Source organism: Amblyomma mixtum, chromosome 6 (genome assembly GCF_055824585.1).
Source record: "Amblyomma mixtum isolate Tamu chromosome 6, ASM5582458v1, whole genome shotgun sequence".
NCBI classification, from domain to species: Eukaryota; Metazoa; Arthropoda; class Arachnida; order Ixodida; family Ixodidae; genus Amblyomma; species Amblyomma mixtum.
The window spans coordinates 69,401,646-69,429,298 of NC_143017.1; the positions used below are offsets into that span (position 1 = coordinate 69,401,646).

The 27,653-nt window shown below is 49.5% G+C and overlaps 2 protein-coding genes and 1 long non-coding RNA gene across 7 annotated transcripts in view; 2 read left to right on the forward strand and 1 right to left on the reverse strand.

Annotated features, from left to right (window-relative positions):
- atos (atos homolog atossa) overlaps positions 1–27,653 on the forward strand; it is a 145,775-nt gene that overhangs the window by 58,455 nt on the left and 59,667 nt on the right. The window lies entirely within an intron of this gene.
- On the forward strand, positions 11,038–26,333 carry LOC149339314 (uncharacterized). Of its 2 annotated transcripts, none has more exons than XR_016283503.1 (5): positions 11,038–11,358; positions 15,369–15,422; positions 15,492–17,371; positions 20,021–20,213; positions 23,070–26,333. It is a non-coding gene; the product is annotated as an uncharacterized LOC149339314 (long non-coding RNA). The 2 variants fall into 2 exon arrangements; XR_016283502.1 differs by having other exon boundaries at positions 11,040–11,358; positions 19,942–20,213; positions 23,070–26,331.
- LOC149339315 (uncharacterized) lies at positions 19,543–22,807 on the reverse strand. Its single transcript, XM_089548064.1, has 3 exons — positions 22,274–22,807; positions 21,341–22,141; positions 19,543–20,240 (listed from the first exon to the last, which is right to left on the reverse strand). Exons 1-3 carry the CDS (start codon positions 22,445–22,447, stop codon positions 19,860–19,862), a joined length of 1,356 nt encoding a protein of 451 aa, XP_089404190.1. The 5' UTR covers positions 22,448–22,807; the 3' UTR covers positions 19,543–19,859.

The following is a 27,653-nucleotide window of genomic DNA, read 5'->3' on the forward strand; positions in this document are numbered from 1 at the left end:
TCCCCCCCCCCCCCCTCCTCTCTTTTTCTCAGCTGGAGCTGCGCTTTCTTCAGGCCCGGCTGCTGTAACGAAGCAAAACTGTAGGTCGCATAAATGGGCCGCCACGCACCACACTGATATTCGGGTTGTTGCCGCATGCTCTTATTGTAAGAGCGATATAATTTGGAGCCGTCGGGCTCATGCGTAAGAGTGTGCCGGAACATTTTCGACGTAGCTTGGTCGCGATGAAGCTTGTGCAAGGTGCGTGAAGCCAGCGCAGTTATCAGCGTGCTTTGGTGGGCTCAGATGGGTCTTTTTGTTTTCGTTTTCTTTCTCAATCAGGTGCTTAAACCCGATGCTTATTAGGCAGAGCACGAAAGCCGAGATCGAAATGTACAGACGTTGTGTAATTGGGTTGCACGCTCTAATGTTGTTAGTGGCCTCCCGTGGACGTATCCGAGAAGACTGAATGGCCAGGTTTTGCTGCAGCACCAAGCAGCAAGCGGAAATTACGCTGTCAGTAAAGTCACAACCACAGTCAATTAAGCTGTAGATCGAACTTTTTTTAGGTTGTCGTCTTGCAAAAACCGCCGGGTTTCTCACTAACGAAATTCCCTGATTGGTGGATGGGGTCTTGACGTCACCAGCACCGCCAGATTTGAAAATCCGAGGACTGGAATGTTCGAGTACGTTCCATTGAATACTCATGTGGGATTGTACTAAGCCGATCCATTCTCGCATATTAATCCACCCACTTGTTCACTTTAATTCGCCCACTAATTTCCACTAATTCACCTTAATCCATTTCCTGGGGTGGGCCTGCTTCCAAAATTTGGGGCTTCCATTGGAATATTTGAGAGTGGGCGAACTTCTAAATGCTGCCGCATTTTATTCTTTAAGAATGTGCTTATTAAAGCCCCACGTTTTTTTAACCGAGGAGTATCGGCACTAATCGCAGTCGCGAAAGCGGGAGCTCTTGTTATAGTGATAATTAGTCCGATGATAATCCAGGTACAAATATACCGATTCTATTTGTGCTTGCAAGTAGGCATCCAAATCTTGTTCCATTCAGGCCGCGCGAATAATCGGAACACGCTGCCTACGCGCCTAGCACGACCGCCCTGCGGGTGTACACATAAAAACTTCGCTCTGCCACTCCCTGCACGGCGTGACGGAACGGTTAACCGCTTGCTCTCATATAAATGCGGTTACGAAACGTCTGTGTGTGTCTCCTTTGACCAGCCTACAACACACCGACACGACACGACACGACAGGACACGGACATCTCGCCGCAACACCAGCGGCGACGACTCGTAATGCCACGGAGTGCAATTACGCACGCTTCGTTCCCGCTCGGAACGGTGTCCGTTGCTCGCACGTGTTTTAGGCACGACACGTGAGCGGAGTAAACAAGCTCGTAAACTTCAGCTGCGCCATGTAGCAACAGCGCGCTGCTTGCCCACCACGACCAGCTCCATCACGGCGTGGGTGGTGCTCGCACAACCCGCGAGTCGTACGTCGGGGTTTCTGCCGGGCGCGAGCAGGACGAGTTGGGACTTTTTTTCGCGCCGTGCGTTCTTCTTTCCGTAACGGATGCGTCGTCGGGCGCGACTTTTTTTTTTTTTTTTTTCTGGCCGCCTGCCAGATGAGCTCGTTTCGGGCGACGCGCTGCCTGCATGTACGGATAAAAGAAAACAAAACAACAACAAAAAAAACTAATGTAGAAGCGCATAGTTCGCGCGCTCGCTCTGCCGCCGATAGGCGCAGCCCGGATCCAGGCTCAGATCGATGAGCACTGTTCCGAGGGGTTTATGCGCGCGCTTAATTTAGCTTCGCGCCTCGCTTTTCTCTCATCCGCTCATGTATAGAGATGCTGGCTGCTTCCTTGGCCGAGCGGGTGGCGTTGCCGCTTCGGAAGTGAACGTCGTGTATAGCGCGAGGAAGGCTGCCTGCCGCTGGTTTTCTGCGGACGCCTGGAGGCGTTTATGGCCCGGCGAAAGAGAGTCAGCATCACCGAAAAAGGAGCTTTTCTTTTTTTCTCTCTCTCTCTCTCGCTCTCTCGTCTCATTTCTCGGACCTCGGGGCACCACTGCTCTCGCGCACTTCCGGGGGAAAACCCCCGGCTGCCACTGAAAATAACGCTGCCTTAGCTGTCTTACGTCTTCGCCGTCTCGCTTTTCCTTTGTTTTGTATTTGTTCTTGTTTTTTTTGCCGGCGTACCCCCCCCCCCCCCCCCCCTTTCTTTGCACCCTCGCAACCGCCGCAGTACCCGAAAAAAGACACGCGCCGAAGCGCGTCTGCGTGTTTGGCCGTGTATGTATACTCTGCTCGTTCAGCCGGGAAGTGGTGAGGCCATAAATGAGGAAGTTTGGGGGCCCGGCCTGCGTAGACGCCCAGTACACATTCGGGTAGCTCCTATGAGCAAGGGTACAGTTGGTTTGCACGTAAGAGCAAATGTTGTTCTTATCTGTGCGCTTCTTTCCTACACTCTTAAAAAAAGAGTTAGTAAAAAGGTGGTAAGTGCAGCAGTTCTAACTCTGACTACAATACCCTCTTCAAGGTATAGTTAGTAAAAGTAGCCCTTGGTACCTTCTTATAAACTATGGTCGCTAGTTACTACGTAGTGGATGGCTCTGGGCTACGCAGAAAACAAGTCGGTAACAGTTCCTATGGGGGTCAGAACGTAGTAAATACTCACTACACATCTCAGTCTTCGTATAAAGCGGAGACTCCGTATAAACTAGCATTAGCCCGGCAGTGGAGAACCCACTTCGGTAATATGCATCATTTGTATTATAGTATAGTTAGAAGACGTCCCGTGTAACAAGGGCGTTATCCGTTGAGTGTAAATCTTGTATAACCTTTGGTCCAATACTGATAATGCGTTCTTTTTAAATATTACCTCCACCTGAAGAGCCGATGGCATCTATCGTTTGTTCTCGTTGTTGCCGCTCGCGCGTGCGTTAGTACAGGCGGCAAAAAAAAATCGTTGTTTGCGACAGGCGCGAATTCGCGGCGACGCAGTCAGAACACGGGGGAGTGTGTGTGTGTGTGTGTGCTTTATTTATTTTTTTTCTCCTCGCGACATCCGCGACATTGCATGCGTGCTTCTGTCAGTGACGCACGTATAGTGCACGCTACGCGGTAGAAAAAGCCATTACATCTACCTCTGCTGGATGCTGGGCTGTGCGCCGCGATGTCCTGCTGCCCGTGTCATTCCTTCAAAGAGATTCGCACGTGCATACGTTACAGGCATTCCCTGCAGCCCCTTCGGTGGAGGGATTTCTTGATATTGTTACGGGGTAGTTCCGCTTGGGATTACAGAGAGCGGACACGGAAAACAGGGCTTTCAAACCACAGGTGTTTACTGCAGGCACCTGCCGACACTGCTCGACCGTCGTCTGATGATGATGATGATGTCCTCAGGCTGAATGGCACATACCCACGGCGGGGGATTGGTTGGTTGGTTGGCCTCAAGTAGAATGGCACAGCCAGGGTGCATAGCGGATACCGTCGTCTTCTTCACAAACTCATTAGCTTCCTCTTCTTCCTTCCTTATGCATGCACCGCCTAATGTAACAATATGAATGGCGCGGTGGACTTTCTGTGAAGTGAACTCGCTTAATTCGAACTTCCTGTTTATTCGAACTAGCGGTAAATACGTTCACTCCCCCGGAACAAAGTCGGGATGAAATTTTCGGCCCGCTTATGGCTGTATTTCGGCTTCGCTGTATGGCTGTATTTGTCTTTGACGAGTTCCGGCTTCCCTTAATTACTACTTATATTGCACTTATATTGCAGCTGCAATCATCGTAACTGTGACCTTCGACGAAATTTATAATCGCACTCATCGCGTAATGTCACGGGCTCGTTACCTCAGTCCTCTCTTTTAGATCGTCTTGCCGAAATTAGTAGCGCAAAAGAGAAGAAAAATAAATCTGTGCCGGAAGTAGTTGCAGCTTGGCTTGAATTGAAAGGGAGTCTTCTGATCAAGGCAATTGAAGCAAGAATGTCCCGTATCGAATTTCGTTTATTTTTGTCGTCCTTTCTATTTGTCTATACCACAGCCTCGATTTTTTTTTTTTTTTATCAGACTGCAAGGCGCCGTGCGGGGCGCTGCTGTGGCTTTGTAATAAAGCCGCTTGCTGCACAAATGCGAGCAGCGCCGCCGGTGATGATGATTGGTTATCAGGAAATGAAAAGTGCGTTAACTGTCGCACTACTCGGTGGTCATCTCAACCGCGCCGTACACGAAGGGATGAAGGTGGGAGTGAAACAAGGAAGAGAGAAAGAGGGGCCGTAGTGGAGGGCTCCGGATAAAGGAAGGGACAAAGTTGGGAGTGAAACAAGGAAGAGAAAAAGAGGTGCCGTAGTGGAGGGCTCCGGAGCAATTTCGACCACACGGGCGCCCTTTGCGTTTCACCTGCTACCGCGGTAGCGCGGCCGATGTGAGGAAGGGCAGCGGTTAGCCCGGCGTGAGAAGGAGGGCAGTGGCGGCAGCTTTCCTTCCTGCTGCTGCTCGTTTGGAGAGGACGAGGAGGTTGAGCGGAAAAGAAAGCAAGAAGAAAGAAAGAGCTTGCTGACGGACCGCAGGGAGGAAGTGTGGCTTCTGTTTCGGGGCGCCGCTTTGGAGGAACAGCGAGGCGCTTTGGCGGCGGAGCCGCCGGCCATTGTTATGCTGCAATCGTTACACCGCTGGGGCTGTGCCGCCAGCGGGGAGGAAGGGGGTAGAAAAAGAGAAATGCGCTGCAGTGAAGCTCGCGCAACATTTTCCGCGAGGAAGCCGTGGCCGTGCATTGAAACGGGGTGGGAAGCTGGGGATTGGATATTGCGTGCGCGGTATAGAATCTGTTACCAAGGGAGCCCGTGTTATTTTCGCGCTTGCGTGACGTATGAGGTGACGCACGCGTTTTGCTGTGTTTTAGTTCTTCCGAGGAGACGACGCATGCGTATGGTCGATAGGTTAGGCTTTACAGAGCTGCACGGACACGCGTAACTTGCCGAGTGATCATCGCGCAATGCTTTCCCCCAGAGAACCCGCAAAAGCTGCAATACAAAACCTGCGCAATCTCCGGAATCTCTGTGAGGACGGTTTGAGAGACTCACGGTGTATACTTGTATCTTTCCACCGTTGCGCGACGGGCAAGTTGAGATGAAACTTGATCTATATTGGAGTTACGCATCAGTCATTGCCGTCACCGTCGTTAGCCGTGGGTGCTTCCTCACAGCAACGGGGGGAGGGGGGTGTAGTCCCTGTCTTATCGGGTTGGGCTTTGTGAGACATCGCGACTAGCTGCATCGACCGTGCTTTTCTCTTTTTCTTTTGCGTAAATGTGTTTCTGGATGCACACCATCATCCCGACACCTCTCTTCGCGTTCTCAGAGAGAGGAATAAGAACGATTAAGCGTGGAAGGTCTCTGAAAGAGCGAGAACTTGTTTCCACGTAGATACAAGGGTCGTCGAAGGGCAAAGAGCAGCAGAGCGTATGACGTCTGACAATTATTAAAGCTTCATGCTGCCGGTCCTCCATGAGATTTCTTTTTTTTTTTTTTTTCAATGCTTGAGCTATCCGTGCCTTTGGCGTGAATGTTCATTGTTCATTTTGTCTCACCTCCACTGCTATGCGCCCGCAGGTCTGTGCAGATAGACATATTTATGTATTTTTAGATGATTCGCAGATAGTTTTCGAAGTCCCGTGATTTGGAGGTCTCGGATTCTCAGTCCTTCTTGGAATAGGTTTCTAAAAAACAATGGCGTCTAGAAACCGTCGCGTGTTCAATTGTTAGCAAGTTTCTCGTTTTTCGACCGCGTTGTAGCTTCAACCCTCACGGTGCATCTGTAGTAAGCATAATTACACAGTCGCGCGACAGCGCGATGTTTTATTCGTCGGTAAATCATTTGCCTCCCGATTCCGCATGCTCCGCGCTTAACAAGAGAACTTCTTGCTGGGCTAGTTGGTAATTCATTGTAAAAGTAAAAGTAAAGGCTCCAAAAACCACACACACACACACGACAAGAGAACGGGACAGAGCGCCACTCACAACTAGTTTATTTTGCAGAACACAGATACATATATACACTTAGCCAGCGCCTGCGCAAGGAGCAAAACGACGTATCAATGAGATAACGAACGCTCTAAAAACTTTTTTTCCGCCTGATACAGAGCAACAGATGTTTCACTGACACACGAACTTCCTTTCTTATTGATGTAGAACGCTTCAATCAGTTCTCTGGCTTTGATATTGCTGCTTCTTAACGCTTCTTAACGAACTTACCGCTCTTCGCATCCTAACAAGCGCAGTTTCCAAGGGACGCCTCCTGTTTTCGTCTTGCTTCTGTTTGCAGCTGCCTGTGCTTGCACTCAGTGTTCTTGCCGAGTGACACTTCACATTTCGTTGGCTGCCAGGCGTGCAATTGTCTCGGCGTTATGCGTAGGCGAAGGCGCACGCATGCATGCTTCCTAAGCTGAAGAAAAAAATAATAATAAAACAGGCTTCCGCAGCTCGCCCGGAATGCGAGCTTGGCTGTCAGTGAGGACTCTGAACTTGCGGTTCATATTATAGCCTTGCAAGACGCATTCTTCAGCGCAATTCCAAGGAAAAACTGAAAGGAAAGCACGGTGTTATCTTACGGAGTTCAACTGAGATCTGTCTCGGGCTGTTGACGCACTCGAGATGCTCGTTGCATCTGACGCAGCGCTCGTCAGCTGTATAGCGGGTTAATGCGGTATCTATAGGGGTGTTGGAGTGAAGGTGTGGCGGATATGGAAATTATGGCGTGTTATACTGACCTGATTGCAAGCAAGCTTTTGCGAAACCTGCCTTGTTGTGGCCATACCCAAAGGAAAAACAAATTAAACTTGCGAAGGTGATGTGAAGGCGAAGTATACAATTTACATTTTGGTGTCGAAAGGCGTTTATATGTTCTCGCGTTTGCAGTATGTGTCGCCTCTTGGCAAGTTGTGCTTTTTATGCAAAGCGTGAGTGCGCGGCACTTTCGCGTTTGAGTTTTATTCAGTCTGGATGCTTGCGTGAATTCTCTCTTGAAGGCAGAAACTAGTTTCGCGCGTGTGCGCAATTAAAGTAGTAGAAAATACCGCAGCTGTAGTGCTGTGCCGAATTGCAACGGTGTCACTTAATGGATTTTTAGGTTCCTCACTTCGTAGCGTCTCGTTGTCTCCTGTATAAGTCGGATGAACAGGGTAAATAGGACCGGGTGAATATTTTAAACGTATACCAAAAGCGTTTAGGCCGCCGCGGTGGCTCAGTGGCTATGGTACTCGGCTGCTGTCCCGAAAGACGCGGGTTCGATCCCGGCCGCGGCGGTTGAATTTCTTTGGAGGAGAAATTCGAGGCCCGTGTACTGTGCGATGTCAGTGCACGTTAAAGAACCCCAGGTGGTCCAAATTTCCGGAGCCCTCCATTACGGCGTCTCTCATAGCCTTAGTCGCTTTGGGACGTTAAACCCCATAAACCTAAACCTAGTGATGTGCCCAATTGCAACGGTGTCACTTAATGGATTTTTAGGCTCCTCACTTCACAGCGTCTCTTTGTCTCCTATATAAGGCGGATGAACAGGGTAAATAGGACGGAGTGAATATTTTAAACGCTACAAAAGCGTTTAGAAAGCAAATTTCGTCGCACACCTCGGGCGATTGAACGTAATGTCGAACTGCACACACGTTCGCACTAAGAAAAGGAATTTCTGCATATCTGAGAACTTTGGATATCGTTTAAAGGAAGGAATGGGGAGGGGGAGTGCTATGACAACCGGCTGGGGAAGCATTAATCTTGCGTCGGCATAATTAGGCAGCGATTCCCAAGGCTTTCGCGACGCGATGCTGTCAAGAACGCCCTCTCCAGTCACCGCATGAAACTGCGGCAGTTTTGCGAGGCAGGTTTACTCTTTCGCCATGCGTCAGCTTTGGCGTTGTTGTGTTTAGGGCCCGTGATCGAGGAGCTTGGTGGGCCGCAGCCCAACGTGCGCCCTAATTTAATTGGCGGGCTTCAGCTTTTCGGGCCTCTCTAATGGCGCTTCGCGGTGGTCGAGCGGTTTGCCCTTCGTTGAAAGGCTTTGTTTGCCAGAGTTTGCTTGTCTGGCGGCTAAAGAGGCCGTGCCTGCGGGCTACGTAATTGTTCTGCTTTGTAATACGTTTAGACTTCCGGAACGGCAACTTCGGGCAGGCGTTTCGGGTAGCGAGTTTTATTTCATTTCTCGGCTAATTGAATCTGGTCCCGTTAGTGCGCGCCTCCCTGCAAGCGCTGTGCGATATTTTCTCGTCTTTCATCGATGCTGCATTGCCATGGTATAGCTTTGTACCGTTCTTACTATACAGCACACGCCTTGTATATTTTTAGCCGGTAGAGGACGAAGGAAAGGGCACGCAGTGCGCGCACATGCGGGCGCAAATCTTTTACCGCGCTGGAAGTATTTCGGCGGTGGTGGTGGGCCGTGCGTCACTGGATGCCCGCTGTCTCTGGGGGGGGGGGGGGGGGGGGGGGGGGGGGGGGGTAGAAACTGACGTTCCCGAGTCGAGGTTCCTGTCGTGCCACCGCCGCCCGAAATAAGCCCGACGTAGGCCTGCTGCCGCAGCGGCAGCCACAAGTGACGGGGAGGTGGAGGGATCGCAACCCTTCTCGGGCGCTGTGCCCGAGCGTTATGTAAGTCGGTTCGAGATCCTCCACTGCAACGACCTCCTTCTAGGCTTGCCGAGGGGTCAGGCTTCTGCCCCTCTTGGTTTTGTCGCTTCCTTCCTTGTAGTGCATACATCTGTTCAGGGCGGATGAGTGAGAAGCGGTCGGGTGGCCCCGCACTTTTTACATCGACGCAGTTTTTCCTGGCGCTGCGGCCGTGGTTTTTTGCAACTGCGAACTGTGATGTGTAATGCAGTCAAGCCTCGTTATAACGAAACTGTTTATACGAAATAATGGATATAACGAAGGAATGACGATTCCCCTACGAAGCTCGGTCAACACGCGCTATAACGAAGCTACGGCTGTAACGAAGTAATTGTCGGGCCTTTTCAGGTTCAACTGTAGTAACAAAAATTAAGCATGAGGAAATTAAAGGCGTAGTATACAACTTTCATACTCAGGGTGGCCTCCCGAACTGCACCGTGATGGAAAGAAATTGAATAAAAGTAAGGGGGAGGGGGAAACGCCGTACGTACACTGACATCGCACATAGGGCAGCGTTAATTGGAGGAATATGGGATAGGCATTTGTCCTGCAGTGGGCCTAGTTGGGTTGCTGCTGCCGATGATAATACTGATCGTGATATCGCATGGCACACGGGCGTCTTATTCATGTGGCCGCTGCGCTGGGGTTGGGTCCTCGAGAACTCGCTTTCAGCTGTCGACCCTTAGCCAGCTAACCGCTGCGGGGTGCAAAGGATGCTGCGCTAGGTAGACATTGAATGATGACTGCGCAGGAGACTGGTTGTGGCGGTCAGTTTCGTGCCTGTAGTGCATCCTGGCGAAACCTGCGTCGCGGAAACGTGTCATGGCGCGGTCGTTAGGGAAATAGTGTGTGTGAGCTATCTGTGCGTGCGGCCCATTTGGCTGCGCCGCATCCTCCCGCCTCCACACTCGTCCCTTATCAGGCGCGAGTCGGTGAAGGGGGCAGCTGCGACGGCGGTGCCGATGTATACCGGTATAACTTGTTGGGTATCCCACCGGAGATTCGCCGGATTTAGACACCCCCCCACCACCGCTCTCCCCAAGCTTTTTGCGTACGTGCGTCCTGCTCTTCTCCTCGATGGTTTCTCTCGCCCCCATCAGTGGCGGCAGCGGAGGAGCAATTTCCGAGAGCGCGCGAGGTGTCCGCCAATATGCACCGCGGGGCGTCCCCGGCCCAGTGACGCCAATCGGTGCCAAGGCTCAGCGGCCTTCCTCGTCACCGTTAGACGTTCGGCGCGCGGGCAGCGAAGGGCGCCGTTCATTGTGCAGCCTCTCTCGCTCCTTCCCTGCCATCTGCCTGGCTCCATGCAGAGGAGCGAAGCCGAGGAGGGGGCGCCTCCCCCTCCCTCCCTCCGTCCGCACTGCGGCGACCGCCGGGTGTCGTAAGAGGTCGGCCTCAGCTGCCGCTGCTGGGCCTCGCGGCGCTCTCTCCGGCACGGCCGTCCCAGTGACCCACTTGTGCCACGGGCGACCGCGCTACCCGGTCCCCAGCCTCCTCCTCTGCCACCGCCCTCGCCAACGACGCCTCCTTTCGCACCCGCTTTGCCGCCGCTAATGCCGCGGCGCACTGTCGCCTTCCAGCGACTTTCACCGGGGCCCTCCTCGTTTCCTGGGCCAGTGTGCCGGTCTCCTTCCTGGACTGCTGCTGCTGCTGCTGGTTCTCTGCACTGGTCCGTCCCGTTACATCGCCGTGCGTTTCGCTCTTACGCGGCTCGGCCGCCGTCATGGTCAGGAGGAGTGGCCTAACGAGATAAGGAAGTGGCCGGGCTCTTGTCTTTCTCGCTCTTTCCTCTGGCGGTTGGCCTTATGGGGTCGCGCCCGTAGCGTCATCCTAGTCATCCCGCGCGCGTCGTTACTGGAGCAGCTTCGGTGTCCGTCTCCATTGTAGAAGCAGCAGATTGGCGTACAGAGCAGCAGGAGCCACTTCCACTTTGAACTCGCAATTAAGGCAGCCATTAATCCTTACCACAATCTACAAAGCTTTGCGGACAACACTCATAGGAGTTTTTCTCTTTCTCTCTGCCGCGTTAAGTGTTTTGGCGTGATTAGCCCGATTGCATGGATTCGTTGTTCCATAGCCCAGAGAGAGAGAGAGGCTGGGCACACACGGAGGGCACATCTTCTGCGAGGACACCGGAAGTACCTCGTCCCCTTTCCTTCCTTCGCGTGGCCGCTTGCGAATTACAGAATAGCTACTGTCAATTTCGGCGCTGAATTGCTTTCGCACAGGGTCCGCCTGGCAGTGCGGCGGCATTGTGCAAGCGAGCCCTGCATGAGCTGCGTTGCTCCCCGTGTACCACCGCTTCACGGCTTTCCCTGCGTCCTCCGCGGCTCAGCCACCGCCCGGCAGCGTATTGCCAAAACATAGCCTGTACACGCATTCGAGCAGACGACGCCCAGGAGTGCTATCACGTGACCCTACGCAACTTCCGCCGTCATAAAAAAAATGGCGCCTTGCGTATGCGTGCGGTAGGGACCCTACGTGCGGGTTGCAGTTTCACGCGAGCGGTTTTACGCAGTTTTATGCAAGCCGCCTCGTTGGATCGTGGATACTTGGCTCCGAATGCTTAAAGTGCGTAGATTCCAAGGAGCTATGCAAGCCGCGCCGTGCCGCTGTTCTACGCTGGAAAACGCATCGTCGGTCTCGCAGCCTGCCCCTCGGGCCCTGTATCGTCGGACTCGCAGCCTGCCCCTCTGCCCGTGTGTAATTTTCTATCGATGCTCGCCGTTCGTGACAGCGTTGGTTCGCGATATATAGCTCTTGCGGAAGCTGGCCTTAACGCAGAAGTGGTTTCGGCAGTCGGTTGTGTGAAGTCGCGTCTGCAGAAGTTTTGCTCACTAAACTAACTCACTTTTCACCAGCGCACTTGCGCTCGCGGTGCTCTTTCGAGCAACAACGGTGTGCGCGTTTTGTCCCCAAGGCTAGACTTCTCAGAACTTGCGTCAAACTTGTTTTGACGAGTGTGGCCCAATGAAAGTGCACTTACTGTAGCCGTTTTTCCGGACTGGTGGTAACGGTGTTCTTGGTGCGATAGCATAAATTTGGATTGCCAAACCGCTATTTCTCAAAGTGAGGGGTAATAAGAACACTGTGCCGAGTGGGCAGTCGGGGATGCCGGCCCGACGCTAGGCACAACCTTTAAGCAGAGAAGATGCTAGTTTATCTTTTGTGTATTTCGTAAATCCATAGGCATGTGATCGGTGTGCTGGTCAGGCGCCATGATAAATTATCCATGCTTGCAGAAAGGCAGTTTTTCATGTATGCTTTCAGTTGTTCTAATGATTGCCTGCATATCCATCACAGACTATTGTAGTTCACTTCTCATCTAACAGGTAGACCTTCATTAGTGCCAAATCATTATGGTGTACAGCCTGCCTCACCCTTGTGTAGAGCGCTCAGCCGGCACACTTCTCTGCAAATAAAGTGACACCTCGTCGTACCTGCTAGATTATAGAGGAAATGATTCCATGTCAGTAGAGCCTCGCAGACCCACAAGCAATGTGGGCACTACAGCTTTGGCCAGGTGTCATGGGTTGCTGTCTAGTATGAATTTTTATTGCCTGCTGGCCACTGGTTTAGTGCTCGACATGAGGGTGATGCAGACTGTACATTACTTACTTTACGAGTTATCTCTGTTGACATGAGAGGAAAATTTAGCACGTTTCAGAGTAAGTCATATTTAAAAAGTTTTTTTAAGCTGATTACGTGCTAATGACAGTAACCTGGGATGCGTAATATTGGAAAATACCAAAATAAATATTTTCCCATCAAAAACATTTTTCCTTCAAGTGTGGCGTCATACCTTAAGAAGGAACAAAGATGCATACTTTATTGTGCAGGCATATATTTTTAGTATGCTTACATGGGATGGTGCATTTCAGATTGAGCAAAAAATGTGCTGGCTTCCAACAATGAGGTGCTTTCATAATAAGCTGATAACTTCCTACTTGTGCTTCTTAGAATGGTCATGACCAAACTCAGGTCCAAACTATTTTGCAGCAGTTTCAAAAGATCGTTTCTTCATTGGTTCCTTAAATTTCACTATGTGTGGAATAAATGCTCAGTTGTTGAAGTCTTATGTTCCTTGTATCACCTCTCTTGTGTCAAGCTTCTAAGCGCAAGTGAAAAGGAGATGTCCATCCGTTCTCTGCACCGCCCCAAGCCCCTCCTTCCTGCTGGTCGGCATGGCTGGCCTTGGCGGCCAAGTTGCCCAGTTGGCTCTTAGAGCACGTATAAGGCCTTGATTTAACCTGTTTAAGTATTTCTCTCTCTCTCTTATCTCCTGCACACAATACAGCATTGGTGTAGGAGAGGCCACCTTTTTGTACTTGATCTCAGTCTACCCATTCTTGCTTTAGAAAACTAAAATACTAATCACGTAGGGAGACACGTACCTCTTAAATCTTAATCACTGCAGCATTTCAGTACGTGTTAAGAGCAATATAATGAAAAGAATGAGGTACGCAAATCTGTGGGGTACTGAATGTTAATGTAATGTTCCAACTTCTGCTTTCTTCTCCCCTGGTGTTAGTTTCATTATTTGTGTGCTCATAACCTTGCCAGTTGTTAGTGTAATTAACTGATTTTGTTTACGTTATCAGCTTTTGAAAGCCTATACGCAATAATATATGATAAAAAGATGTCTGTAGCACAGCTCTTCATATCAAAACGTGCATTTTCTTCCATTAGCTCAGTTGTACATTGTCAGCAACAGCCCTTTCTTTTAGAGACACAGTTTAGATTTACAGCATCACGCTAAGCACCAGATTAATTGCACCTTTTTCAATCTTCTATCCATTTGCTGCACTGAGTCCTTTGAATATGGCCAGAACCATAAATATTTCTGAATTTTCATTGCAGTTACAGCACTATGTCTTCACAAATTGCTTTCTTTTAAATACACAGCTGAAGTCTCAAAGGAGTATTGCATACTACCTTGGCCTTCCTATCCATAAAATTGATGCACGCGAGAAAATGCCCTCAGTGTATAAGCAAGCCTAGGTCAGTGCTGTTGACATCAACCGCAAAACCTCGTTGATACGTTCATGGTTTATACGGTTTCTGGGTTCGTACACAGGTTACCTGTGTATGTTATGTTTTGCGTGTTGTGCTTCTCCGCGCTGCCACGTGTAAAGGGGGTCGAGGGCCTCTCAAGCTGCACTGTCGCAGCTTTTACCTTGGCCTCCTCCATTTTGTAAAAATGGACATCAATAAAAGAAAGGAAGAAAATCGCAGACATTAAAATGTCCCATTGAGTTACACTATTTTTCTTAAACACATTATTATTATTATTATTTACAAATGTATACATTCCAGGAAAACTCGATTTCCTGGCTACTACGTTTAGAATTTCGACAATATGTGGTCGTATAATTCGTATATTGACCAACCGCTCATGTGCAAACATTTTTTTTTTTTTGCGGAGTGGTGACGTCTTTGCAGTGCCTACTTGCTATGAGGCGAAGCACCACCATCAAAAACAAAACAAAAAAATAAAAACGACGCATTAGCATTCGCGATGGCCTTTCCTGCGAGTGCGTGATGTGAAGAGCAGAAGCGCTGAAGTTTCATCGCGGTGCATAAGGGCAAGGAGAAGTTTTTTTCCGGGTCTGGGAAACGCAGCTTAAAAAGCAAAAACACTTCGACAATCGGGTGGCTTCCCCACGGTACTTAGGTGCAAACGGGAGAAGCATCCAACAATGACACGGAACAGATTTTGGTTACTTTCGTCATTGCCGACGACGGAGCTGATGTGTTGAGAATTTCCTTCTGTGTTAAAGACAGCACGAACGCGGACTGAACTCAGCGAGCACTGGAATAGGGTCTGTTCAGCTCTTGTGCCAAGAAATGGCAATCGACATTTTTATAAAGTGAAATTGTCAGTACATGTTTTTTACCTTATTCAACAGGTATATATCTCAGAATTAGGCGGTTTGGATCATGCGTTTTCCCGGATAATAGAGTTTTCCCCGTAATTAGAAAAAAAAAACGCATCAACGAGGTTTTACTACATTGCTCTTAGTAACGTTATCTGAAATGATAAGGGGCACTGGGTTGCTCATGACTGTGCTTGGCCTGTAATGGATGTGTGATCATCTCCAGCTGGATTAAACCCACTCTCCCAGTGTTCTCCAGTTACCCCTGTCTTGTGTGAATTTCCTTATATCATGGCTGTAGCTAACCTCTGCTGGCTGTTACTATATTCGCCCTTTCTTGATATACATTCTGTGGCTCAAACTGGAAGCTGGTTATCTGTTGTACACATTGCATGATGTGCCCTACTCCACTTCTTTTCCTTAAGTTTAATATATGACCACTGATCTAGGTTTCTTTTTCCCTACCTGTTAAAATTACATTTATTGATCTTTTTCCCACCACTTGTTCCAGTATTCACAGTTTCAATTCCAGATACTTTGTTTATTTTAAAGTCTGCACTTCTTAAGTGAGCTCTGACAGAATGGTATTTTCTGATATTAACAAGCTACTGTTCATCATGTCGGAATATCTACCAGATATGCTTTAGCTTATTCTTATTTATTATCTAATCCTTCATTATTCGTGTCCCCAATGAATACTTGGCCATGTAATTGCACACAAGGGCTGCTTCGAGTGTTTTCCCACTTTTGAGGAAATTATTTACCAGCCACTACCTTACCTTTAGTACAGTTACTTTATACATGTTGTAATTTTCAAACCTATCTGTCTGCAGTGCCTCATGAGCTCCTCAAATATTTGCCGCAAGTCTCCAAAGTTACTCAACAAGGTAATGTCATTAGCAAACTAGAGGTTGCCGAGGTACTCCCCACTAATTTGTATACCTCATTCTTTTCAGTTTATTGCCCTGAGCACATATTGGAATTCGGGAGTGAATAAGGTTTGGGAAGTGCACCTCCATGCGTGATACGTAACAATTTTCTGAAGAATTGTGGCAGTGTGGTTATGCGTGCATATGATTGCAAGCATTTTCAATCAGCCAAGTGCTCTTTTATAACTTATGAAGTTCATATACAAGGGTTATACTAGTGCAACATTTCTTCTATCCCTGAATGTCGTGAACATGATGTATGGGTGACACTAATACGCAAAGATACATGCTGCACTCCACAACCTCAAGAGGAACTCAAGCAGGTTAGCAAATTTGTTCAAGAAAAGTCCATGCACAGCTATACTTAATATGTCAAAACCAGTAAATAAGATGGCAGCTAGTGCATTAATTTACTGATTCTTGGTAACGTTTCCTGGTTATAATGTGAAATAGTCATTGTCTTGTCTATCCAGCGCGCCCATTTTCCTCACGGCACTGCTACCATGTGGTAAATCACCCTAAAAGAGGAAGGAAGGAGTAAACTTTATCCATAAAAAGGAATAACAATAAAATATTTCTTGCACCCTAGGAGGGCCCCTGAAAGTTGAGGAGCCCTTTGGAAGAGCGAGATGGGTTCAGGAAGGGCCCAAATGACCATCCTGACATTGCTGTTATGTGGTGATGTCCATTTGGCAGGCGTGTATACATAGTCGCAAATTTTCCTGCAGAAGGCTGCGCAAGGCTGCAAAATGTTCCACTACCTACATGGTTCTGCTGGCGACATATCATTTGAGCGACATATGCACACTGAACGAAATTTAATGCTCTCATTATCTGCTATTCGTGTGCTCAGTCATTTCGTTTCTCATGCCTGACAGGCTTCCTGGTCTTTGAATATGGATGGGTCCTGTGCAGCTTGCTTTCTCAACTCTTACTTTCCACACTCAACATATACTAATCATAAGTACAGAGTTAAACGTTCTTTTCCAGTGCATGAAAGCACCACAGAGTTCAGGCAAAGCAGTAGCAGTACGTGCTGCACAACAGGCGCGAGAAGCGAACATTTCAGCTGTGTGATGCCTAGAAAAAGAAAGTAATTTAAAATACGTTGTACAGCGTTTCAAATCATCAGAGAGAGTTGACAACATCACTTCATTAACTATCTTCACCGACCTCATGCCCCATGGAAAGCCCTGGAAAACAAATCTAAGTACGACATATGTTATTGCAGGCAGGTCTGCACAGCACAGGCACCCGCAGGTGTAGTTTCCCTTGATTTTGAGCTCGCGCAAAACAGCGCGTCGTTGTCCACATCGGATTTATATTGTTGCTTATGCGACCAGCAAAAGGTGGAAATTTTGGTATCTTTCCACCGCCGGAGCTCGTGCTGCCAAGACACGCACTTTGCCGATGAGGTAGCTAACAATGCGCAGAGCTGCTTGAGAAAAAAAAAAGTTGAACGTCGACGATCGACACAGAGGTTGTAAAAGAAAGCTGCGACTTGTCTTCGTCCTTCGTTTTATCACGTGATCACGCACGCACGCGCACATACACACAAACACACGACCAGACACGACATACCTCCTAGTCCCGCGTGAAGCGAAACCAAAACTTCCACGACAGTTCACGAACGCTAGGCAGCGCTACAGTCGCCGGAAGTGACGTCACTATGTTTATTTGTTTGCAAAGATGGCGTTTTTTGAGCTCGGTGGTGACAAGTGGACCAGAGTTTTTTCTGCGCTGTGAGCGTATGTCCTCCTTACCTTATTCGGTCCTCGTTGTTTTGCACAGTTTAAAAATGAACAAAGTGCACCAGCCAGCCTGCCAGAAGACATTGGTTTGCAAACAAATGCCGTTCTAAATATGTGATGTCAAGGATCTATGCAAGCAGTGCCGTTGGATGCTGGGTACGCCTTTTCTTGCAGTTTGTCAATTAGCTAGTAGTGTGTAATATTGGAACATTTGCTCGGTTGCTTGCCGTTTGAGGTGATACTAGGGTTGCAAGTATTTTTAGGGACCACAGTGGCACTGTTGCGAAAGCCGGGGCGTAATGTTGGCTGAGTTACAGCAAGCAGTTATGTGAAGTCACGGCTGCGAAAGTTTACTGCATAAACATTTCACAGAGCACTTGCGATCGCGAAACACCCTCCAGCCTTGGGGACTAGCGTTGTCAAATGGTGTACATGGAACTTGTTTACAAACTTGTTTTGTGAAGGCTGGCCAAGTGGAAGCGCATTTATTACATGCAGTTTAACGAAGTAGCTGTAACGGACCTTATAGTGTGAAAACATGCTTTCGTTTTGCGACCGCACCCTTTATTGTGACGCGCTGTTCACAACAGCAACCGCTCTGAACTATCGGTTTGTGTGTTCACTAAGCGAGAGGCTCGGGATTGTGAAACTTGATTCCGATATCAGTGGGCTGTTTTGTGCAATCTGTAACAAGTAGCCACGCCGGCCGTTTGAGAGCACTGTGGTGAATTTGCGGTCGTCATGTCGGCCCTACGTTAGGCACTCCTTTTAAGCGGAGACGGTGGCACGTTTTTTTTTGGTATTTGATGATTTCATAGGTATGTGATTCATGTGTTGCGCAGGTGTCATCATAAGATGAGACAAGAGTGTTTAAATTAAGTCCGGGACACTTTTTAATATGCTCACATGGAATGGTGGAATTGAAGACAACAGTGAACAGTGAACAAAATAAATAAGTGCTGGCTTCCCACAGTGAGATGCTTTCATGATAACTTTTTATGTTTCTTGGAATGACCTTGACTAACTCCAATCACAAATTATTTCACAGCTACTTCAAAAGCATCTGAATTAGGTGAAACATTGTAGAACGCCCAGAAATTCGCCAGAACGCCCAGAACGCATTGTAGAAATTCCAGAATAGTCCGGACAGATAGTGATCGAACATTTCAAAACAGCTTTTTAAAGTCATCAGCAAATGCCACACACAGTTGACTAACATCATTGCTCATAAGATACAAAACTACTCTTAGTGAGACCCCTCGATGAAACCATATGGAGGAATTAGCAGTTTTGGAGAGTTGTTTATGCACACTGCTCCTACACTTAGTGAGGCAGCACCTCTGCCATTTAGCAAGTGCACAAGAAACACCAAGTAAACATTTTACGCAAAAGCAATCGTAGTTACACAGCCAAATCCTCTCAATCTGTCAACTACAGGAAAATGTGGTAACAGTGGCTTCGATTGTACATATGATATAGAGCCGTGCAGCTGTCATAGATCCCACTTGAAGGGCAAATAGCCGTGTTTGTGTTTCCGAGCAGGCTTAAAGCTGAGGCAACGCACAAAATGTAGAAGAAAGCCTCAAAGCAAAGTTCACCTTACAGTGTTCAACAAAACTTGGTCATGCGATGGGCAGTAAAACTTTACAGTATGAAGGAGGGGAAAGGTGAAAAGTTTAGACTGGCAGCTGCAAGGTTGCAAGTTAAGCAGTGCCACTTCAGCACTGTAACGGAAGACCTGCTGCTTGATTGTGTCATGGCCAGCGGGGAAGTGGTTAAATCAGAGAGGTGGTCGCTGAAGGCTGTCTTAAGGATCTTGAAAACACCGTGTGTCTTTAAAAAGAAACTGGCAAAGCAGTGCAAAAAACCAAAGATATGTTGCAGTGTACAAAAGCCTGTGATGCATTGGAGTGCACCATAGAGTCAGGAAAAATGCCAAGGAAAGACAAACATGCACAAGAACACCCAGCAGAATTGCAGACTCAGAGCTGTGGTCACCTTTGGAGTGTTAGAGAGCTATGCTACTCTTTTCAAGCAGAAAAGAGCATAGCTATGACCAAACAGTGCAGTTTGCAGCAGTCTGCCGGACTGTTAAAAGACGATCAAAAAATCAAGGCCCCACCGCGGTGGCTCAGTGGTTATGGCGCTCGGCTGCTGACCCAAAAGACGCGGGTGCGATCCCGGCCGCGGTGGCCGAATTTTGGATGGAGATGAAATTCTACAGGCCCGAGATGCGATGTCAGTGCACGTTAAAGAACCCCCAGGTGGTCGGAATTTCACTACGGCGTCCCTCATAGCCCGAGTCGCTTTGGAACTTTAAACCCTAATAAACCATACCAAACCAAAAAATCAAGAATTATGAGAACAGCACACATGAGAACTCACATCAGATTTTGGAATAGGAAGACTTCAGGATAAGGCCACTGTCAGGGGCACTATGCACCGTACTTTTACTGAATTATTCATGAGCATCAATCGTGTGGTGCAAAATTCCTTCTTAAAATGCATGCGTGTCCAGCTCGCAGCACAAACCTGACATCACAAGCAAGTGCACAGTGTTGCGTGCGGTACATGACACGCCCCTCAAAATCAAGTGTGTTATCAAGAATAGACATGTTGCATTTGATCTTCTCGAGAAATGTCCTCAGTGCAATTTTGCACTTCGGACATTTTCTAGCACATTACTCCGAAGGGAGTGGGGCCTTTTTTTTGGCCTCTTGGAACAGGGTTGACCTGGTGGGCGTCCAGCTGGCACCCTTTTGGAGCCCCTTGTCAACCCCGGCCGGCGTCTCGCAATACTTGTAGGCTGCACCCGGATTTGACGTCCCCGGTGCCTCCGTGCTGCTGCAGTTGCCTTGAAGGCAAGCATAAGCCCAGCTGCGTCATTTCCATTGGGCACGCGGTCCAGCTCATGCCCAAGACACCGCAGGATTTCTAGATATGCAGGGTTGTGCTCATTCATGGCATGCAGGCGGCGCAGCTGGGACTCCAAGCTCCGGTACACATCTTCTAACAATACTGCAGACTGGGCGAGTTGGTTAACATACATCTTGAAAAATTTAGCGCGACACACAAGGACCGAAAGAGTAGACGACACGAGCGCTCGTGTCGTCTACTCTTTCGGTCCTTGTGTGTCGCGCTAAATTTTTCAAGACACATCTTCTCTTTCCTGCATGAAAGGTTGTGGAACTGAATGACTAGATTCTGTCCACTTTGAGCGTTTCGAATGTTCAAAGCTCTGTAGCTATCATCTACCCTGTGATGGAAGTTCTAGTTGCAGGCTGGGCTACAGCAGCTGAGGATTGCCATGTTGGTTTTCTTTCTTTTTATATATTAGCATTCTCATTATTTGCATGCACACTTCTTTGAAATTAGCCGCCGCGGTGGCTCAATGGTTATGGTGTTTGGCTGCTGACCCGAAAGACGTTGGTTCAATTCCAGCTGCGGCAGTCAAATTTCGATGGAGGCGAAATTCTAAGAAGCCCGTGTGCTGTGCGATGTCAGTGCACATTAAAGAACCCCAGGTGGTCGAAATTTCCGGAGCCCTTCACTACGGCGTCCCTCATAGCCTGAGTTGATTCGGGACATTAAATCCTCATAAACTAAACTAAACTTGTCTGAAATTGTTACAAGTAGCCAATTATGACCGTGGCACCCTATTGCTATCTTTGCAGTAAGCTCTGAGCTGAATCAGAATATTCATTTGCTGGACATGAAACTTCACTGTAGCAAGGCATACCTCTTCATGCATATGCGGTAAAGACCTGGTCAGTAGAACAATCTGAGTTTAACATTCTTGATATATAGGTCCGTTGCAAATGTTCCCAGCATTTACAGACAAAACTGTGGCTCATTTATTCATTCTTGCCTGGTATAGCCTTTCATCTGAATGGAAAGCTGCAGACTTGAATGTGCAACTAACATCGGCAAGGTAATGTGTATCGCACAGAATTCTAGAATTTGTATTTCTACACTAGTGTTACTTTCAGCATGAACTCTAAAAAGTGCCTTTTCTACAAGTTTGCAAAGATCAACCAGAAAAAATGTTCGTTGTCTTTACCTGCACTGGCATTGCTGAGGAAAGAAGGATTTAGGATGAGAAGGAAATTTACAGGGAATATGCACCTGGGCAAGCTGGGGTTGATCACAGTCTTGCGCAGTAGGTGACAGCTGTCTTGATGTGGAGGGCTGGCAGTCGTCTTGCATGTGGCTTGCTTCACAAGCCTGTGGGTTTTCGTAACTGCAGCTTGCCTGGTCGGGCTCTTCTTGAGGCTGCTCTCCTTCAAGGAAGGGCATAAAGAAATCCCGAGGGGGGCACTTGTTGCCTAAGGCCAGCTTGCCCAATTGATGCCGGTCTCCTGTGTTCAGGGGCGGAGCATTGGGAAACAATCCCCCAAAAGTTTCATGGACAAGCGCCTGGTGCTTGCAAAAAGCACCTTGTTTTTTTGCTGCGCAGCTGCACATTCCAAAATCTGCTGACACTTCATATATTGTGTCTTGGCGTGTGGCACTGGGCACTGCATAGAGGTTGTGTCCTGTTAGTCGTATGGTGTCAGCAGCTCCTGATGGCATCCGGGAAAGGAGCCATTTGTAAGCCAGGTGATGACTGGCAACACGGCTGTTAGCATGGCGGAGGATGCGGCTCTCGAAGTATCTCTCCCACACCACGGCCACTGCATCCACTAGTGCAACGGCGTTGAAGGCCTCTGCTCTGCTGAGCACGATGTCTTTTAGGATACGGATGGTGGCCTCAGAGAAATTATTTGTGTTGTGCCCCCGTGTGGTGATGTTTGCACGAAAAAGGAGCACCCACTCCTCTTCCCTTTTGAGGAATGCCTTCACCCGTTCTATGTAGCCCTGGTGGGATTCAGACCCAAGCCTGGCTTTCGCAGCTTCCAGCTTCTCTTCTGTGTCAGCATACATGACCTGTAGTTGGAGTTTGGAATCCTTTAGTGAGAAATGTGCCAGTGCCTTTCACATACACATATGCACATTTACGCTGTGCCTGTAATTTCGCACAGTCCCCCTCTTTAAAAAAGAACTACATTTGGACAAAACTTGCTCCTGGAATGTTGACATTAGTTGCCGTCTCTGGTCCTTGCCAACATGGTTGTGGGCAGCTGTCAGCCAGCGCCACTCTGCCTGGGCCACATGAAAATGGCACAGAAGCTGCCTGGCTGGAGGCCATGTTTCCTGCAGTGCAGCCTTCTCTGCACTGGAGTTGTCTGTCATAAATACGTGTGGTGCCTGCAGCGATAACAATAGCCGATTTCAGCACGCCTATCAAGCCAAGAACAATTGATAGCTTTTAGTGTTTGTTCTTCACGTGACCTGCAAGGATTCATCCTTGGATCTTTGTTTTTTGATTAACAATATTGTGGCTAGCTTTCTTCTAGAAATCTGACTTTACATCATCTGTTGCCAAACATTTGCACATAGTGTGAATCCTGGCGGATATCCGCTGCTTTCAGAGGACTGTTGTAATGAGGATCACAGACAAGAAAATTCTGCCGCAGTTTAAAGCAGTTGAAATAATATCACTATGCAGAAGCGACAGCGTATGCATACTCTGGACCCTGGCTTACTAGTAGGGGTTGGACTTTTCGGTTGAAACCAAAAAAAAATAAAGAAAAAGGTCAGTATCCATGGCATAGATGCCATGGCTAGCTTGCTGTTAAGTAGAAATAACCCAATCTGCTTGTCGATGGAACTGCATAACCAGGCCTGGGGTTAGGTCCGATATCGGTGACCAGAACCGACAGTGCACTTCCTCACCAGAGCAGGATTTGGCCGCCCTGGTGTAGTACTTGGTCAAAACCTCCTGTATTAATACACTAGTTAACCCTGTCTCCAGCGGCAGCTCAGCAACTGACCAAGGCAGCAGCCAGGCCTGTGACACAACAGAGGGTGCCAAGAATCTCTTGCTCTGGACAGACCGCCGCTGGAAACTGAACCTGGTGACTGTTAACTCTAGCCTTATCCAGTGAGGCTAGTCTTGCAAAGCTTTTTGAGGAACTAGCAGGCATTAAATGAGATGTCGTGGGGCATAGCGAGGTTAGGACAGATGAGGCATATACAGTCCTAAAAGAGGGCACATACTATGCTATCGTGGATTAGTGGAGATAGCAGAACTAGGTGTGGAGTTCCTTATCAGTCAGAATATAGCTGGCAACATAGAGGAATTTATATTATTAACAAGAGGGTGGCAGCTATCGTAAATAACCTTAAGTGCTCCTCCTCCTCTAATCATGAATCTCCATCATCTCCGATCACGTCACCACCAGGCTCCTATGCCGCCATAGTTAAAGGATCCTCGGTGCCAGCGTCCCTCTCTTCCACTACACCACCCTCTCCATCCTTGACTGACGAGAACCGCTCCTTCGACCTCCGGCTCGCAATGCTGGAACGCCAGCAGCGAGAGCAGCAGCGCATTTCCCACGATCTACAACAGCAGATACATGCCTTGACTCAAACCCTCCAGACAACCACCTCCTCTCTTACCTCCCAGCTTAGCAAGCTAAATGAGCACCTTGCCACGTTCACCACTCCTTCCTCCAGCGCCCAGGTCGCCCCTTTGGCTGACCTTGTAGAAAGCACCACACAGGCACATCACACTCGCTTGGTTCAGCTGGAAACTTCGGTTCTCCAGATCCTTACCACCCTCCAAGCACAATCAAAGCAATTGGAATCCTTTGCATCTATGCTTCAATCCGTCCATGAGTCACTGCCCCCGGCAAAAAAGAAGGAACGCGTACCATCGCGTTCCTCTCCTCTATCATAATGGCGTTTGGCGAGGACCTCGAGATTGTCCAGTGGAACTGCCGAAATCTTTGTCACAATAAGACCCCCCTCCACCAGTATCTACTCACCCGCCCCTCCCTACCTCATTTTCTCCTTCTCCAGGAGACCCGGACGGCCCGCAATGTCCCAGGCTACCGCGCCTACCATGCCACTACGGCCACACCACTTGCGTCTATTTATGTACGCAGTGACGTGCTCGTAGAGCAAATTGACATCCCCTCCACCCTCCTTAAATATTTAGTTGGTGTGGTTTATTACCACCCTTCTTCCCGCATCTCACTCGTCCTTTTGTCTTTTTACAACCCCCCTGTCACTTCCTCTTTATTCTCTGCTCTGGGCAAATTCCTTCACTCTCTTTCTTCTACCTCCCATCTCCTCTTTGGTGGTGACTTTAATGCCCCTCACACACTCTGGGGCTACCCACAAACCCTCAAACCCGGCCGCCTCCTCCATTGTCTGGCCCAGGAACGCCACCTCACCCTTCTTAATACTCCTGGCTCTCCTACTCGAGCGGGCACTGCCTCACAACGCCCTACGACACCCGACCTCACTTTCTCTCGGGGTTCACTTTCCTTTCACTGGCAGGTGACAGCCGAAACTCTTCTAAGTGACCACTTTCTCATCCATATCACCACCTCTCTCTCCCACATCCCTCGCTGTCATCCGATTATTCACACTGACTGGCATGCTTTTCGCACTAATCTCGCCTCCGACTCCTTTCAATCCTACGACGACTGGACGTCGCGCATCTCTGCAGCGCTCACGTCCAGTAGCCGTCGCGTTCGCTCTCGTTACCCAATCCAAGACCCAGATCCTCACCTTCTCCGTTTATGGCGTCGCCGTAAACGTCTTCAACGCTCCTTTCGCTCCCAACCACACAATGCCCAACTTTCCTCCCGGATCACTGCTTTGCGGGCCGAGATCGTCGCCCACTGCGCCTCCCTCGAGCACTCTCGTTGGAGTGCTCTTTGTGACCGTCTTGACTCTGCATTGCACTCGCGATCCACATGGTCTCTCTTCAAATCCCTCCTTGGCACTAAGCCTGCCCTTGCTCCCACTCTAGCTAAAGCCCTCACTCAAGGAACTCCCTCCGATGTTTTTGATCAGCTCGCCTCTCTCTATCTCCCGCCCCCTCTGGCACCCTCCTACCCGGTGTACTGCGGTGGACCTAACCCCGATCTGGACCAATCCTTCACTCTCCGGGAGCTCGAATCGGCTCTGGCTGCTAATGCTACACGCTCGGCTCCCGGTGAGGATGCCATTACATACACCACACTTCGCAACCTTCCTGACTGCGCCAAAGAATTCCTCCTTAAAACCTACAATGATGCATGGGACAGCGGCTGCCTGCCCAGCTCCTGGACCTCCTCCCTCATTTCTATGATTCCAAAGCCGGGCAAGCCTCCCTCTCTCTCTAACCTCCGCCCAATCTCCCTGACATCATGTGTTGGTAAGACCCTTGAGCGAATGGCCCTGACTCGCCTCTCTAATTTTCTCGAGACGAGGGAGTTCTTCCCTCATTCTCTCATCGGCTTCCGACGCCACGTCTGTGCACAGGACATGTTTCTGGTTCTCCAGCACACGTTTCTGTCACCTACCCCCACTCAAATTCACGCCCTTGTGACCGTCGATGTTCGCAAAGCCTTTGACGGTGTTTGCCACGACCACATCCTTTCCCAACTCGCCTCCCTAGACTGTGGCTCCCGCATGTACTGTTATATCCGCTCATTCCTCTCTAAACGTGTCGCTCGCTTTCGAGTCGACACCTATCTGTCCGACCCCCACAACCTCACCCGAGGCACTCCTCAAGGTGCGGTTCTCTCTCCTACCCTTTTCAATCTTGCTATGGCCCCTCTCGCCTCCCAGCTAGCTGAAATTCCCGACCTGCATCATATATTTTACGCCGATGACATCACTCTCTGGTGTTCATCTGGATCTCCTGGTCACGTACAGGACACCCTGCAACGTGGCCTAGATCTCATCGACTCCTTTCTCACCACCGCTGGCCTCTCTCCTGCTCCTGAGAAATCCGAGCTTCTCCTTCTCAGCCATTCCTCCTACCAGCGCTCACACAACCACTTCGTCTCTCTCCACCTTTCTGGCTCTCCCATTCCTGTCGTCACACAGTGCAAAGTTCTTGGCTTCCCTTTGCATGCGGCTAAGAATGTGCAATCCCTTCACCGCGCTGTCACCACCTGCCACTCTGTAACTCACCTCCTGCGGCGCGTGGTCACTCGACGCTCAGGTCTCCACGAGGCTCACGCGTGCCGAGTTGCCCACGCGCTGGCCCTCAACAAGGTCTTGTACTTTGCACCCTACGCTTCCTTCACTCAGACTCAACTTAACGCTCTCGAGACTGCTCTTGTGGGCCTCTACAAGGCAGCTCTCAACCTTCCTATCACTACCTCTACCACTAAGCTCTTTGCCACAGGCCTCTTCCATCCTCTTCGTTCTCTTCTCAGTCTCCATCGTGACTCGCAGCTTGCCCGGCTTTCCCTTACCCGTCAGGGTCAGTGGTTATTGACTCAAGCGGGTATCTCGCCCATTCCAATCTCCCCGTTTACCTCTCCTATTCCCACCCCCGCCCCCAATCTTCGTATCCTTCCCCTCCCGACCAACATGTCCCCCGTCCTGCACGCCGGACGTCGTCATGCGGCCGCACAGCACCATTCCCCTCTCTTTGATACCCAGGGTGTAGCTTACACGGATGCCTCCTTCGTGGCTCCTTGAGGTTCCTGCGGCTACGCCCTGTACCATCCACACCTCCCTGCTCCTGAAACCCACACCAGCGGGCCGTATCTACACCCTCCAGACGCATTGTCCCTCGAGGTCCTCGCCATTGCGCATGCCCTCCAGTCATTTTCCCTCCTTCCCTCTCTCCAAGAGTACACAGTCTATTCGGACTCACAAGCCGCTATACACCACATACAGAAACGCACCCTGACCCCTTCTCTCCAACAGGAGGTCGAACGAGCGGTCTCCGCACTGCAGCCTTCCATCGTTTTCCTCCGCTGGGTCCCTGGGCATTCAGGGATTGACGGCAATGAGCTGGCCCATCAGCTCGCCCGCGACACACTTTTCCGGGCACCGTTGATCCCCTGGCCCAAGCCCTCGGAGGACGGTGGGAGACTCACCCTTCGCCGCACCATAAAAGAGGTCTACCTTGAGCTCCGCCTCGACAAACGCCTTTACCCTCCCCCTCATCCATCACTCACGGTGCCGGAGTCTCGCCTTCTTCGGCACATTCAGATGAATGCAGTTATCACCCCGTCCCGCCTCTTCCTCTATCGCTATCGATCGGACCCTTCCTGTCCCAACTGCCCCTGTATCTATGCGGACCTGGCCCATTGCCTATTCTATTGCCCGGCTGCTCAGCAGTCGGGTTCCTTCCCCCCACCCTCTCTATCCATCACCACCTGGCTCGACTGGCTTGGCGCTGAAGGGGAAGAAGAACAGCGGCTTCTGGTCGCCCAGGCGGTCGAAATGCTCGGCCTGTAAATTATGGTTGATTAAAAGTCTTTTACTACTACTACTAACTGAAGGTGGTACAAACGTATGCACCCGCATTTAGCCATGATGACCAGATCACTGAAAGCTGCTATGAAAACGAGGAATCTGCAGAGAACGAAATAAAAAC

Bases quoted from the DNA above. Each gene is read 5' to 3' on its own strand.
- LOC149339315 (XM_089548064.1), bottom strand. From the start codon at position 22,447: ATGACAGACAACTCCAGTGCAGAGAAGGCTGCACTGCAGGAAACATGG. The intron at 22,142-22,273 runs GTTTTGTCCAAA...CTCCAACTACAG, and splicing joins TGTCAACATTCCAGGAGCAA to GTCATGTATGCTGACACAGA. The intron at 20,241-21,340 runs GTGCATATTCCC...CAACTCGCCCAG, and splicing joins ATCAACCCCAGCTTGCCCAG to TCTGCAGTATTGTTAGAAGA.